The 16,177-nt window shown below is 42.9% G+C and overlaps 2 protein-coding genes across 2 annotated transcripts; one reads left to right on the forward strand and one right to left on the reverse strand.

Moving 5' to 3' along the window:
• Window positions 1-212: 212 nt before the first annotated feature.
• On the forward strand, window positions 213-8,332 carry usp14 (ubiquitin specific peptidase 14 (tRNA-guanine transglycosylase)). Its single transcript, XM_086043406.1, has 16 exons — window positions 213-393; window positions 2,055-2,200; window positions 2,547-2,579; window positions 2,661-2,765; window positions 3,400-3,503; window positions 3,571-3,629; window positions 4,193-4,323; window positions 4,405-4,485; window positions 4,562-4,644; window positions 4,742-4,856; window positions 5,300-5,365; window positions 5,895-5,987; window positions 6,066-6,197; window positions 6,267-6,336; window positions 6,675-6,782; window positions 7,217-8,332. Exons 1-16 carry the CDS (start codon window positions 378-380, stop codon window positions 7,372-7,374), a joined length of 1,500 nt encoding a protein of 499 aa, XP_085899532.1. The 5' UTR covers window positions 213-377; the 3' UTR covers window positions 7,375-8,332.
• A 5-nt stretch (window positions 8,333-8,337) lies between these two features.
• Window positions 8,338-15,659, reverse strand: thoc1 (THO complex 1). Its single transcript, XM_086043405.1, has 21 exons — window positions 15,546-15,659; window positions 15,301-15,374; window positions 15,158-15,218; window positions 15,008-15,077; window positions 14,480-14,598; window positions 14,340-14,388; window positions 14,173-14,268; window positions 12,458-12,540; window positions 11,562-11,635; window positions 11,369-11,477; window positions 11,152-11,286; window positions 10,764-10,864; window positions 10,630-10,696; window positions 10,297-10,347; window positions 10,160-10,230; window positions 9,972-10,067; window positions 9,828-9,893; window positions 9,400-9,483; window positions 9,149-9,296; window positions 8,974-9,061; window positions 8,338-8,706 (listed from the first exon to the last, which is right to left on the reverse strand). Exons 1-21 carry the CDS (start codon window positions 15,657-15,659, stop codon window positions 8,429-8,431), a joined length of 2,034 nt encoding a protein of 677 aa, XP_085899531.1. The 3' UTR covers window positions 8,338-8,428.
• Window positions 15,660-16,177: the final 518 nt, after the last annotated feature.

The following is a 16,177-nucleotide window of genomic DNA, read 5'->3' on the forward strand; positions in this document are numbered from 1 at the left end:
CTTTTTTGAAATAGTTGTGGGGGGGTGTATATGATGCAAAAACCGGTAGTAATTACCGAAAAAAATACCCTATATTTTGAGGTTAAAAAAAGGGCAATATTTTTTCCAGTATTGGCATAGTTGCGGGGGGGGGGGGGTAGTATTTAATAGTGTAGTAGTGTTAATGTTTTACATTCAGTTAGTGAGAAAGTGACGCCGAGGGCATGGCGAGTTGATGCCAGAGCGCATCGATAAGTTCCCAGCGTGTTGTTGCAGCGTCATTCTATTTGAATGAAGTTCAGACTGCGCTCAACTAGAAGCCAAGTCAACTCATTCGCGCCCCGGCGGACTGGAAATAGGATAAAAACAACAGTTCGAGACCCAGCAGCTTGCCAAGTATGCCGGTGTTTTCAGGTACGTCCCCGTTGTTCGCACGGATTGTGAAATAAAAAACAAAAACTTGAAACGAGTACTCATGCTTTAGCGCACGCACGTAATTTAGCCTGTTAGCTCGGTTAGCTTCATGTACGGTTAGCATGCTAACGGTTTCGGATCGTCTTCTACGCTTTGGGGGCGATAATGTTTTAATACTCAAAAGACAAGACGGGAGATGATACGTCTAACTAACACTATGCATGTAATAGTGTTATGTTGCATATTAAATGTCTGTAGCCCTCGAGCCGGCTACTTAGGGTAACTAGCTCGCTCCCGCTAACTCAGCTAATTGGGTTAAGCAAGTGGCACTTTATCACCATGTAAAGCACATCTTCGTCTAAAACAGCAAATTCTGCTGGTGTACTATTTGGTAAGATCCAAAATATCATGCATTTAAATGTTACTGACTCAAGCTGGCTGGTACTCTCAAAGTCCGAGTAGCGATGCTAGCAAAGCTAGCCGAGCCATAAGTTCACACACTGATCTTATAATTTTAGGTTAAGACACCAACAATTGAAAGGTGTATAAAATACTTAAAGACAGCCAATTTCTCATTTATGTGTTACAATAAGCAACAGCATTACTAGCACTACCTGTCACAGACTAGCTTAGCATGTCAACAGCTAGTCCGTCCGACTGCCCTCCCAGACAGGTACTGACGGACTCTTGCTAACTTTTTTCCTGCTGTGTCATACGCCGGAGGAGCAATGCTGCTTCTCAGTCTGTGCTCCATCGTTCACTGGAGACTGACTTTACACACTGCTAGTTTTCGTTGTCACAAGCACACACACACACACGCATAATTATGTTTACCATATTTTTAATAAGACCCTGAACTATTGTTTGGATTCACATCTAAAATATGGCCTCTGCCCAAATATGACATTCACTGTAGCTTTAAATGTTGGAGGGTACAAAGATGCTACTAACACAGAAGATCCGTAAGTAATCGATACCCATCTTTCCTAAAATGTGTTTGTGATTTAATTCAGTATAGATGCTAAAAGATGGCGACAAAGCATTTAACACGCAAAGGATCATAAAGTATCAACATCTAGCAGGTTTTCAAGCATGATGACCAAACAACTGAAATCTATTGTGAAATTATTCATCACAAATATTGAGGCTTATCAATGGTATAAGCTAGCATACGAGCAGAAACAACACATGGGCAAACAAATATGCGTGCTTGTACTTTACGCGATGACATCAAATCGTGAAAACAATTTTTGTGGAGAAAAGTGGCTTATTAAACAAACAAAAAAACTTTTGGGGGGAGAGAATTAAACGTGTCACAGAGAGAGAAAACGAGGTGGTGTTTTATTGAGTAAAAACAATTGTATTTTCAAGAAAAAGTATCATTTTTCAAAGTACAAAAAAAGTGGGTTATTTTGAGGTGGCGGCAATCAGAAAAAGTGATCTATTTTCAGATGTCTCATTTTATTTATTTATTTATTTTTTACAATTATAACTACCACCTGTCGCACACTACTTTAACTTGTCGACAACTACCCCGCTACTACCCTTCCAGACAGATACTGCCTTTTTTTCTGCTGTGTCATACACCGGAAGAGCACGACCGCAACACATTTTGTGCGCTGTCATCATTCATGTGCGACCCCTCTACCTTTGTCACGCAGTCAATGTGAAATGGGGCAAAGAGAAGTTTGACGCTGTGGAGCTTAACACTGAGGAGCCTCCCATGGTGTTCAAGGCTCAGCTTTTTGCCCTGACTGGAGTGCAGCCGGATCGACAGAAGGTGATGGTGAAGGGAGGCACACTCAAGGTAAAGCGCGTGCACATTTTGCTTCCGGCGCTCTGTTCATAGAATGACGAGGCACTACGATCACTTCTATCAGATCAGAATTGTCACTTGAACTCTTGAGTGTCAATGCAGCCTTACTGCTTTCTCCGTGGGCTTCCTGTATATTCTTCTTCTCGGAACACATGCGGAGGCCGCGTCATCTTTTGGAAAGAGTAAAAAGAGGAATGTGCAGAATTAATCCTTTCAATGCCATCATTTTGGTCAAATGTCAAATTGCACAACCTCGGGGACAGGAGTCCTTACGACCGCGATGGATACATTGTGGTTGTCGAGTCGGGTATTAATCCAGGCTTCCTCTACATTTCAGGATGACGAGTGGGGGAACATCAAATTGAAAAATGTGAGTATTCGAGCACTTGCAATGAGAATGCGGCGCGGTGAGCGCCAGTCAAGGACGCATTGAAATGCAAGGTGTGTTTAGGGAATGACTCTGCTGATGATGGGATCAGCGGAAGCTCTGCCCGAGGAGCCTTCCGTCAGGCCCATGTTTGTGGAAGACATGACTGACGAGCAGCTGGCCTCAGCCGTGAGTAGACTTTACAGTAGGGTGGGGTGGGCCACGTACGAGCATTTACCTTATCAGCAGCCCTTGAGTTGTTGTGAACTTTTTTTTTTTTTTTTTTTAAATGTCTGTATCAATTTTGTCAATGTTGTATTCGTTCAATCATTTGAGTTTTTGTAAATAATGCCATAAACGCAATACACGTTTTACGTATAACTCAACACGTTATATTGTTTCATGAAATAATTGGTGGGTAAATTCTGATGACATCATTTATAAATGCAATTAAAAATACACAAGAATTATTTTATTTATTTTTGTGACATTATTTCAGCAGTTTTTCCCTAAAATAAGTTATAGAAATATTATTTAATGTGTAGTTTTATTTTCATGAATTAAATATATTACTTGACTAACTGTAAATAGTAAAGCGCAAAGGAAAAATGATTAGTCGATGAGTTCATTACTTGACACGCATTTTTTTTTCTAATTTGATTAAATAGTTGGTGAATAAACTCTCGTAAAAAAGTATTTGTAAGTAAAATGAAACTTGATCAAGAATTTATTTTCTCATTGAAACGAGCTGCTTTCGTGCTGAAAACCTCCAAATGAAAGAAGTCAACATTTTTCAAAGCTGCTAATGACGATTCGTCTTCAGATGGACGTTCCGTGCGGACTGACCAATCTGGGCAACACCTGCTACATGAACGCCACCGTGCAGTGTCTGCGCTCTGTGCCCGAGCTCAAAACGGCACTCCGAAAGTCAGTTTGTGATCACGTCCCAACTCGCGGCTGCCGTTGGCTTGACCGCAAGCGTCTCCCTCTGCAGGTATACCGGCGCGCTGCGATCTTCAGGGCCCAACGCGCCGTCGCAGTACATCACCGCAGGTAGGGAGAAGGCAGGCGGGCACGACCAGCCGTCCATTTATTTTAGGCCAGCCCACTGATGGGCAGTCAGTTGCGACAAACGCGTTTAAGAAAATAAACAGTGAGAACGCACAGTACAAGTACAGCTTTGTTTTTACTAAAGTAGAATGTTGTAGAAAAATTGATGTACATTTGTTGTACCGGTAATTGGTTGGTTTGATACCCCCCTTTTTTTTTTTTTTTTTTTTTTTTACGGATATCAGTACGATTGTCACTCTTTGAGTGCTCACTGATACCAAGTACTAATACTCTCTAGTACTTGAATATATACAATTTCATTTAAACAATGGCAAAAAAAAAAAAAATTGTGAGCAAAGACCTTTCTTTCTTACGCGGACGATAATTCACCGACGTGTCAAACGGCCAACCGGGAGGACTTACTTGATTTCAGATGTTTTTTCAGACCTCAAAATAGTCTTGGTCCATCCCTAGTTTCGAAATGACGAATTTGTTGAAATGTATTTCAGTCGTTCAATTCCAAACGCGAACCGCGCCTATTCCACAAATGCCGCTTGTGTTGTCAGCTCTACGTGACTTGTACGAGACCATGGACAAGACCTCGTCCAGCCTGCCTCCCATCATCCTCCTGCAGTTCCTCCACATGGCCTTCCCGCAGTTTGTCGAGAAAGGAGATCAGGGACAATACCTCCAGCAGGTTTGAGCCGAACGCCAACTGAACCCGTCTCACTCGTCCCTCCTCTTCAGTGTTCGTTCCCCCTTCTTTGTTTCTGTTCAGGATGCGAACGAATGCTGGCTGCAGATGATGAGAGTTCTGCAGCAGAAGCTGGAGCCGCTCGAGCCGGAGACTCCCATGGAGGTGGGACGCGCGCGCGCGCGCACACACGAAGCATTGTCGAAAGATAACGTGACGAACGTGATCCATGTCATCGTAGACTGACGCTGAGAGCGGAGCCGCTTCCGCCTGCTCAAAGAAGAACTTCATCGACCAGTATTTTGGTGTCGAGTTTGAGACGACGTATCCTTTATGAACTTTTGTGTCTCATTATACCATCCGGTACGATTCCGGAAACCTCCCCCCCCCCTCCCCCCGACCCTCCTTAAGTCTTGTCCAGCATGAAATGCACAGAGTCGGAGGAGGAGGAGCCAATCAAGGGCAAAGAAAGTCAGCTGCAGCTCAGCTGCTTCATCAACCAGGAAGTCAAGTATCTGGCTACGGGACTGAGGCTGGTACGCGCAAAAATGCGGCATCTCTTCACCCGACCACCGAGTGAAATAGTGCTGCGGCCGGCGCGCTTTTATAGACGCCGTGATTCGATTGATTATCCCATCGATTGATTAAGGGAAAGAAAAAAAAAAGACTTTTGTATTATTGAATATCGATAGAAATTAAGCATGTGTGTTTCCAGCCCAAAATAATACCAATTTGTGGCAGAGCATATACAGTATAGCGTATTTTCCCGGACTAAAAGCCACACCTTTTATATGCAATCCAACGTTCGGTAAAATTGCAACCTTTCTGCGTTGATTTGAAAGAGATTTTGAGCCGCATCGACATTTTGACACCCGAATGATTGGCGGAGAAAAGCGTGCCGTCGGTTCAGCATCCACACCTTCAATGACTGTATGGCTTGGGCCGTTTCCGTGGTAACTGCCGTCAATCGTGTCTGCAGAGACTCCAGGAAGAAATCACCAAAATGTCAACCAGCTTGGACAGAAATGCTCTCTACATCAAATCGGTAAGGAACCAACAATGGCGCCACTTCAACACGTCTGCTTCTTCCTTTTGTTCTTCACCGTCCTCCTCTTCATTCTCGCACCCCTCTCATCTTCTTCCTTTTTACCAGCTTTTGAACCTCTTATTTTCTAACTCATTAGTATTATTATAATGATTATCATTGAATTATTGTCCATGTTTTTGTCACCTGTAAAAGATTTCTTAACGGTTCCGTGCCGTTTTCACTGGAGCTTTGTGTGGCCAAATATGAGAAGGAAGACGCATTTTAGTGTCAGCTCTTAATTTGAATTATGGGCGATTGTGAAAGCCAAGTTGCACTTGAATAATGCGGCCATGTAGAAGTGGAGTGTGAAGGCAAGGTTGGAAATGTGCCTCAAAACAAAAAGGCTGGCATTAAGTTAGCTTGTCTTGATGTTGGTTTTTTTTGTTTTTTTTGGGTGTTAATTTTCTGTTTCCAACTGTGTTTTTCCCCAAAATGCATGGGAAAAAAAAAATCTTTGTGTTCTTCTCCTTTTTGTTCCTGTTCTCAGTCAAAGCTGAGTCGCCTCCCCGCCTACCTAACGGTGCAGATGGTTCGTTTCTACTACAAGGAGAAAGAGTCTGTGAACGCCAAAGTGCTGAAGGTGCTTCACGAGCGCGAGCGGCCGTCTCTTTCACCGTGCGTGCGTGCGTTTTCCTGACCCGGCGTGGGCTGCTTTCAGGACGTCAAGTTCCCCCTGATGCTGGACGTGTACGAGCTTTGCACGGCCGAGGTGCAGGAGAGCATGCTGGCTACCAGGTCAAAGTTCAAGGAGGTGGAGGACAAGAAGCTGCAGAAGCAGCAGCAGCAGAAGGTGAAGTCGCGACAGCCCGCTTACTGCTCCACATTTGATCGTGTGATTTATTGAATGCGACATTTGTAGCCCAAACAGGAGACGAAGAAAGAAGGCTCGGGCAAGGGGGTGAAATACGAGCCTTTCTCCTTTCCTCATGGTGAGTAGTGACATCGCTGATCATGTGACTTGTCTCCAAAATGGCATCGCGTGTCGCGTTTAGCATGTGGCTCATAAAAGATTTAAATACCTGTAAAAAAAAAAAAAAAAAACCCTCACAAAAATATGAGCCCAAAACATCATAGCTTAACTTTGACACTTTCTCATGAAGTTTGTTCACTCATAAACATAACATTTTCAATTAAAGCTATTTAACGTATGATTGCACATATTTCTATGTACTAATATATTGAAAAAATGAAATGAACCCAAATGACTTCTGAGGCTTTGGCCCGACGCCAGCAATATTTTTAAATTGATCTAATGCGTCGTTTGCAGATGTGGGCTCCAACAACAGCGGCTACTACGACCTGCAGGCGGTGCTGACGCATCAAGGCCGCTCCAGCTCGTCGGGGCACTATGTGGGCTGGGTCAAGAGGAAAGAAGGTAGCGCAAACACACATTCATGCGCCAAGCAAAATTAACCACAAATATTTTTCTTCCTTTTTTTTTTTTTTTTCCACCCACACATTTTTTTTTTTTTTTGTGATATTTTGTATTTGGCAAATTAAAGAAGACAACTTCCGATTTGGCATACAGTGTTGTAATTTTACATAAATTGAAAACTATTTTATCTGGGATATTACATCGGGTTAATTTTACTAAAACTTTAGTGATGGTGTTACTCATTTTAACATTAGTGTTCTAGAATGAATGACATTTTTTTTTTTTTTAAATTGACTATAAAAAGTACCTCTAATGAAAAATTCCCAACTATTGTAACCCTGCTATTAGCTCTCTTATCTGCATGTTTTGCCTTTTAATGTTTGTAATGCTCAAGTCGAATCGAATCGCCCGCGTCCTTCCCTCTGTCTCTGCAGACGAGTGGGTGAAGTTCGATGACGACAAGGTGAGCGTGGTGTCACCGGAGGACATCCTGCGGCTGTCGGGTGGCGGCGACTGGCACATTGCGTACGTTCTACTCTACGGCCCGCGGAGGCTGGAGATACTGGAGGAGGAGGACAAGGAGGAACATTAACGCTCCCGCGTGGGACCGAGAGCGCCTTCCTCCACATTTGCCATCCCCCCGGGAAAAAAAAAACACAAAAAAAACGCACTGTCTGCATAAGCCGTGCAATAAAACTGGTGTCTTCACTTAATGGATCACCTCAAATATCCCCACCCCCACCCCTGGTAGGTGTTAAAATTTCAACCATCGTGAGTTTAAAAGGAGAAAAAAAAAAAGGACTGGATCCAAATGCGAGGCTGTTAATGTTTTATACGTGTCATCTGGTTTTTAAGGTGCAACTGTACGCACTCGCTTGACTCGTATTCCTCTTCTGTTCCACAGCAGGGGTGGGCAACCTACACTAACCTACAGTGGACATGTCATGTTTATGGCATGTTGTCGGTTTAGCATCTGCAGATTTTACGAGTGGTTGGGGCAAGGACCTCTCCTGTTTTTTTTTTTTTTGCCGAAAGACACCTAGTCACTTGTTTCTGTACGTAAGCCAAAACCCGTGTCTGATATCAAACTTTTGCTTTGGTGCCATTATTATGCCAATGAACTATGTTGGAATGAACGGAGGCGCTTCATTGAGTTGACCTGTAGCTTGTGAATGTGGGAGGTCTTGAGTAAACGGATCAATTTTGACTCCAGAAGTCCAGATTCAAACACAGAACTTCAGTGTCAAATTGCTAACATGCTAGCTCAGATGCTTATCAGTTACAATAAATATTTTATAAAGGCCCTTGGGAGTACTTGAGGTCAAATTGCCCTCACGCTGATCGAAAAAAGGTTGCCCACCACTGCGCGAGAACACATTTGCCAAATGTTCACTTCTGACAGTCAACCAGTTCTGCTGTTGAAGTTTCAAGTCTTATCGTGTACTAAAATCGGAGCACATTTTTTGCATCATCTCCACTCTTGTTCTAAGTTATTGACTGATGGCTTTTCATAAGTGCTGCAAATAATTAAAAAAAAAAAGTGTATGCCACTATGTATCAAAAGGTGTTTTTAATGTGAAGCTAAGAAACACACACAGTTTCTACACTCATAGTAAAAAAAAAAAAAAAAAAAAAGTCAGGCTGGTTTAAGCCTCGCTGAGGTCGTCTGCCATTTTAGCAAAGCCGGCGGCGTTGAGGGCCGCCACCAGGCTCTCCACGGTTGCTTGCGCCCCTTCCCGGTCCTGCCAGGTGACCAGCAGCAGCTTGGCCCGGATGTCGGCGTCTTCGCTCTCGGCCTCGATCTCGCGCAGCTCGGCCGCCCGCATCTCCAAGTGCGAGGCCAGCGACTTCCAGCGGCCGCCCAGCTTGGCCGCCACGTTGTCCATCTGCTGGTTGCTCACCATCTTGCTCGGCATGCTCGGGCCTGGACAGGAAAATTACCGATAAGGCAATTCATGTGAATAATACCTCAAGCTTTTTGTGTTAAGGCCACGTGTGACAGTGCCCCAGTACTAAAGGAGATATTGTGTGTGTGTGATTTGAGTGGATTTTTTTTTTTCCTCTCTCAAAGATTTTGTCCTAAGATATTTGTTGTCCCAGTCTGTGGCCTAGCTAAAATGCTCAGTAGCCATTTTATATCCACATTAAACCACCGGCTCTACACGAAGAGAATGACAAAACGGCATCTCACTGTCATTGCTGTCTTTGAGCAGATTGTCTCCGTTTTCGTCGTCGTCGTCATCCTCGCCCGTCTTGATCTCCTCCGAGGGGATGTCCTTCTGTACGGTCCCATGACATTGTCACGTTGGCTGCCATATTTTGTTTTGATCACTCAAACACCATTGAAATTCAAAACCGTTCCTTACGGGCAACTCCTTGGCCAGTTTGCTGACCATGCTGTCCAAGTAGTCGGCCAGACTGTTGAACTTCTGGTTGGTGGGCTGAAAAAAGTGCGGACTTCTTCTGGAGAGCAGCCGCAATGCTCGCCAGCCGTAGTTTGGGTTCTGGACGACCCTAGATGAAGGAACGCAGCGTTGGAAATTGAGTCTTCTTTTCTGAAGCGACTTTTTTATTTATTTATTTTTATTTTTTTTTAATCAAGAGGAGGGGAACTAACTTGTACTCTTCCTCCACCATGTTGACGGGGTCGGCCTGCTCGATGGCTTCGGCGAAGAATTCATCCAGCGAGGGCATGAACTCCCTGAGGCACAAGAACAAATGAGAATGGCTGAAATTCCCGAAAAATAGAAGCTTCAAACTAAAACGGACAATTTCTAAGCATGGGTCCTTGAGACTTTTTCTGTGCCTTCTGTCACGCTTAACGTCAGCCCAATTAACGGACTAGTCAATTTTGGGAGGTCTCATCTGGGACCGTAAGATATGCACATTTCCACGTCGCCACAAAATTTGGTGACTTTTTGACAAGGTCGAATGATTAATTGATTTACTTGTCGCCCAAATAAGAAATACAGGAATTTGAGACACTAAAAATGAAAATATTTCCACCCACTACAACAACAACAAAAAAAAAAGTATGCGTTTCACCTGCTGTCTGACTTGCAGGCTTCCGTGTTGTCCAAGTTCAAGTTCCACAGGCGAGTAAGCTCATCACTTGATGAAAAAAAAGTTAATGTAAAATGAACTTTTCTAAAGCAAGGAATCCAAAAGACCATCAACAACAATCCTCACTTTCCCATGAAGATCTTCCTGTCGGGCCCTTTTCCCAGGAAGTCTTCGGGAGCTGCTCGTTTCCTGGAGGGCCGCTTGGGCTTGTCGTCGGCCGGCCTGAAAAACAAACGGAAAAATATTGCAGGCAAAAATCTAAAAAAAATCATTAAAAAAAAAAAAACTGTAGAAATCCTTGCGCTTTGACATACCGCTCTTTGACAAAGCTGGGACATCCTTCGTTTTTCCAAGCGATCCAGTTTTCTTCTGTGTTAAGGATACGCTGTGGCAAACAAGGCGCCGATCATTATCGAGGCGTCGCGTCACGTTAGCACGGGTGATAACTTACTTCTACCATGGTGGCAAACTTGTCCCCGTCTGGAGGGATCTCTCTGAAAAGCTATGAGAGGGCAAAAAAAGAAAGACGAAAAAAATTGCACTCGTATGATGGGAAGTGACAAAACACCCGATAATGGTACGCTAATACGGTATGTGGCAACATAGCAACCCAAGTAGACAAAGTGCGAAGACAAATTGATTTGAAAATTTTGCCTACAGTACAAAACATAAAATAGCATTTCTCTTTTTAAAATGCGTACCTTCAAATGATTTGATTTTTAAATGTTTCAGATGAAAAATACATATAAACCACAATTCCAGGTTCTTTAATGGTTCCATTCACCTGGTAAACTAGCTTAGTGGTTTCCTCGATCCATGCAGCCTGGTCATCATTTAGCAGGCAACTGGAGCTGTGAGAAGAGCATTTTTATTTATTTTTTTAATTTGAGCTCTCGTTATTAATCCAAAAATCACCACCTTTTGAATTTGACTTGTCCTTTGAGGTACTGGAAGAGGATCAAGTACTGCAGCAGAATGTGGCGTCGGAAGTTGCTGTCGCTCAGCTGCAAGTCCATCAGCTGCACAGGTTGACAAGAAAACAATGTAAAAAAAAAAAAAAAGATTAAATGGGGAAAAGAAAAAAAAAGAAAAAAAATCACCAGCCTATACGAAATGAGGGGAACGTCAAAATAATAAATGGGGGGAAAAAAAAAAAATCATGAATCTATACAAAATGAAAAGAAATCAATACAAATACTTCATGAATTTGAAATACATGAAAATGATGAATCAATAACCATAAATGATAAATATCTAATCCTAGATGCAATAGCGTTGTAAATCAATCACTGAGTAAAGGCGTTACCTTTTCACTGGTGAGAAACTTGGCAAAGTAGACGTGCTCGCCGCCGGACGCCCGCAGCTCCTCCAGCTTCCTTTTGGACGCTTGCATGTCGTCCAGCTTGAAGCTCTTGAACACGGCCAGCGTCTCGTCCGAGTACTGCGGCAAAGCACGCCGCCGCGTTTTTCACCTTGGAGCGCGCCCACGCGACGTCTCGACCGCAGCGCCGACACTTGCGTACCTTCAGGAAGGTCATCCAGGACACTTTGTCGTAGCACTGCGCCGGGTTCCGGAAGTAGTCCTGCAGCGTCCAGAACTTTCTGTACAGGTTGTAGTCGATGGGGATGGAGCTAAAAAGGGACGCGTCAACAAGATTCATCGTTCGGGCGCTGCTGTTGTGGGGTTGTTTTTTTTTTCCTCGGCGTGTTACGTACCACGACGCAGGAGCTTCCTCCTCGCCCATCTCTCCTTCCTCCACCTCCATGCCGTCCTCCTTATCTTCTGTGTGCTGCCACGACAACGATGTCGACGTTTAACCCATTAAGGACGGGAGCGCATTAGCGCGTTTCTACCACCAGAGGGCCCGTTGCGTCTTTCCACCTTTCGAGCCGGGAGAGCGGATACGGCGGTTTTCTTTTTTCTTTTTTTTTTTTTTTTTAATCCAATCCTCCGTCTTTTAGCCAATTTAATGCATCAGAAAATACACGCGGAATTTTTTTCCAGCCGCCGTCGATCGCCGGGCGCTCCGATAAGTAACGGCGGTGTTATATAGACGACGACGCGCACGAGCAGTGGAACCAGTCGAACGTGATATGATTTGGTTTGTAGACAATGACCATATTGACGTCTTGGTCACAGAATAGAGAATGGTAATTACCAATTTTTTTTTTTTTAATTAAAATACTGCTCTCATGCACTGACACATTTTATTATTTACATTTTCGATAGAAACAGTAAATGATAATAAATTGTGCCTGTGTGAAAGCCACGTCCAAGCTCTTTAATTCTTTTGGAATGGTGTTTCTGTCTGCTACAGGGGCTGAGATATGAATCATTTTCTAAGCGTTGAATTTCTGGGAGAACTTCATGATTTTCAAGGGTAATTCCAAAGGCGACCGACAGTTTTGGGAAGCTGTTGAGACAAACGCTTTAGGCCTTAATGGGTTAAACATTCCCCGAGAAAACAAGCGATACAAAGCTTTCGAGAGGTTTTTGTGATGCCACGCCAGAAAGGGAAAAAGTGATAACGACCGTAGGACGGGAAGTGAAACTGTCACGCGTCTTCTGAACTTTAATAGACCGACGATTCGAAAACAGCTCGAATGCTAACCTTGAGTCCAAAAGTGCTTTCATCTTCATTTTTGTTGAACACTGTGATGTTGTCCAGGTTGAACTGACTCTGCAGATTCAGACCTGCCATCAACACAACAGAAACTTTTAGGCAAGGCAAGGCGGGGCAGTTTTATTTCTATGGCACATTTCATCCCCGAGGCAACTCAATGTGCTTCACGCAAGCAAAGACAACAGGCCACAAGCATTTACAAACACAAAACAGTTAACAACGTTTCAAAAGCAAAGCAGAGAAAACAAAAGCAACCAACAAAACGACAACATTTAAGCACATTAGCAGAAAACTTTAAAAACATCTGAAAAGTAAAGAAATAAAAGTGGCTTTCTAAAATATATAAAAGAATTAGAAAAAAAAAAAAAAGATTTAAAATTGTCTAGAGGACCTTAATCAAAGGTATGAGGGAAAAAAAGCAACGTTTTTAACTTGGATTTCAAAGCATTTACACTCGCGGCTGGCTTGACTTCTGTTGGCAGCTTATTCCATTTGCGTGCAGCGTAACAGCTAAATGCAGCTTCGCCATATTTAGTTTGAAATCAAGGCTCCACTAATTGACCTGCCAAGTCTGCAGATCTCAGAGTCCAACAGGGTTTGTATTCAATCAGCATTTCTTCAACGTATTCAGGACCCAAACCATTCAGTCATTTATAGACCAGTAGCAACATTTTAAAATCTAGTCTACACTTCATCGGGAGCCAGTGCAAAATGTTCCCATCTCTTTGTTGCGGTAAGAACCCGAGCAGCAGCGTTCTGAATGAGCAGCAGCTTTTCTGACGCTCTTTTGAGGGAAACCAGGAAAAAGACCGTTACAATAATCACGTCTACTGGAGATGAACGCATGGATACGTTTCTCCTGGTCTGCTTGCAGCAGCTGAATGCCTTCAGTCGCGATACATTTTTCAGATGATAAAAGGCTGATTTAGTGATTGATTGTATATGATTGCTGAACGTCAGGTCTGAGGCCATCAGTACCCCAAGATTTCGGACTTGGGCTTTGGTTTCCAAAGGCAGCGTGCTATAAATGACTACTACTTTCTCATTATCCACAGGATGGAGTTACATAAAAATAAGCAGTAAATTAGATGATCACTTAATCGAAAAAAAAAAGAATTTGGAAATCTAAATACAACACACAATAATATCATTAGGTTTTTATCAGCATGGTGAAGAAGTATACTGTGTTTGATCTGCATCCATAACGTTGCCGTATTCGAAGGGATGCCCGCAAGTAGTTGAGGGAATATTTGGCCAGCTAATGCCGTCCTCGCAACGATAAGACGAGGCTAGTACAACACAACGTAGACGGATTTAAAATGGGAGCAAAGAGAGAGAGAAAAAAAAAAAAAAAAATCATCCAGTCTGTCGTTGGCCAGGGTATGGCGTGGGATCGTGCAGGTTAAAATCATTTGATTATATAAATTAGATTCTTCATTTATTAGGGCTATGACGTGTTTTGGGGGCAAAAGTACATTGAGTAACCCATTCGAGTTGATTCAGGCGTTCCGTAGCTAATGTCAATAAGAATCGCAAATGTTGATTTTTTTGTGAGAGTCTTACTTCAATACAAACGAACTAAAATGTATCAATAATGCCATACTTTTGTGACAACGTGAATCCAAACTGGCCACGATTCTCTCCGATGTGAATCGTGAGTGGAGGTGTCATTTAGCAGCTTTATATCGAGCTGTTGTTCTTACCAGATTTTTCCGACAGCGGGAAGAGGCGAGCCAAGAAAAGTTGTATCCGTCCACAGAATACAGTGTTCTGAGACTTGGACAGACGCCGGAGGAGATCTACAAAGTTGAAAAAGAGTGTGTCAGTTTGACTTCAACAAATATAAAAGACTACAGAAACAACAGCCTACCGTTACACATCCTCAACAGGTAGTTCTTGCCAGCAGTGTAGAACGAGTTCTTGGGAGAGGGACAGAGTTTAGAAAGGGCGCATTGGGGGAAAAAAAAAAAAAAAAAGACGCAGAGGGTTGTTGGTGGTTTTTGTATTTACAGATTTCCACGTGGAGACGTTCTCCTCCACAAAGGTGAAGATGTTGTCGCACTGGTCCAGAGGAAGACTGTCCAGCACGTCCCCTAGCAGCACAAAAGGCGTCGTGGCAGAGCAGATACCTGCAAGGATGCAAAATGTTTTTCTTAGGATTTGGCCTTGTACAACTGCACCGTGGCCGCTGTTTCGAATACAGAATTTTGGTGTGCTCATTTAGCTGCACCAGAGGGCAAAAAACATTGCTGCAATGTACTTAGTGGCAATGCCCGATAATACATATTAAAAAAAAAAAAACATCAATATACATTCATCCATCCATCCATCCTTTTCTATATCGCTTATCCACATTAGAGTCATGGGTGAGCTGGAGCCAATCCCAGCTGACTTTGGCTGCATAAACAATTTATTCTATAATCAACAGTTTAACCAAGTAAAAAAAAAATATGACAGGTATTTTTATGGGAATGGAAAAGGAACCAAAAATCAAGACTCGGGAATGAGCCATAGTTGAAGCTCGTTGGTTATCACTACCTTCAGTGACTGCATCTATGCTCATGTAGATAAGAGACAAGTAGTCCTCGCAGCTCGACGCCTGGTCCACCTGCACACAAACGCAATCTTGAACTCCTCTGCAAGCGCATCTGTAACGAATAACATTGTCTTAGAGTTTATATGGCTTACAATCTGGTCCCCGAGAACGCCCCTAAAAGCCTGGTCCAGTGTCGTCTTCTTTTCAGTCTCACTGCAAAGCACAGTGAGCACACGGTTAGCATACACGCGATGTCGTTGTGGCTGCTTAGCTCACGTACAATGCGATCACTTACTTTCCAGGGATGTGATGAAAAGCTTGTATTATCGCTTTACTGCTTTTGTCGCCCAGCGCTTGCTTGGTGGATTCCTACGAGTTTACGACAGGAACATTTAACGTGAGACAACACCAAACTGTTAGCATAGGCTACGTGCTTAAATTAGCAAAGAGGCAGTGAAAAAAGAAGCGTAGCCGGTCACGAGCTTTCTGAAATTCGATCAATAGCTTTCAATAAATAAATGCTATGTGACGTTTTCCCACCGTGAGCTTGTCTTTTGTCTCGATAAAATCAAACAAGGGAGGCGACATCTTTACACATCTCAGGCCGGAAGTCAAGTTAAACTGCTTCCGGGTTGTTGATGAGTGCTGTTGCATTCAAGGATCCTCTACGTAATCGCAATTTGTCAGTTATAGTTTGGTTCGGTTTAGTGTAGTGCGGCCACAGGTATCATTTAACAGATTAATATTAACTGTATTATGATCTGAAACGTTCATATACTGTATTAATAAAAATCAAACATTCTAAATGTTCATTTTAGTGTTCTTCGTCGTTCGGCGCCGGTTGATGGTGCATTCAAGGACATTTTACCCGCACAAAATCTCTTCTTCTTAGTTCAACCAAAGTTGTTTTTGAGAACTACTATAAATCAAAACGTGCAGGTATATAAAGTGTATTTAAAAAAATAATTAGACGTTGATTTTAAAGTTTTAAAAGCTTTCCTGGTCGTTCAGTCAAGTGGTGATGCATTGAATGAATTTTTACAAAACCGTAATCGTCTATCTAAATGCTCATAATTACAAACGTTCCGATGTATATGTGAATTAAAATAATATAACGTAAATAGTAGTACTCATAAAGAAAAACGTTCAGATACCTATTATGAGCAACTCTT

The sequence above is a fragment of the Filicampus tigris genome, chromosome 10 (assembly GCF_054856515.1).
Source record: "Filicampus tigris isolate MCC_2025a chromosome 10, RoL_Ftig_1.0, whole genome shotgun sequence".
NCBI lineage: Eukaryota > Metazoa > Chordata > Actinopteri > Syngnathiformes > Syngnathidae > Filicampus > Filicampus tigris.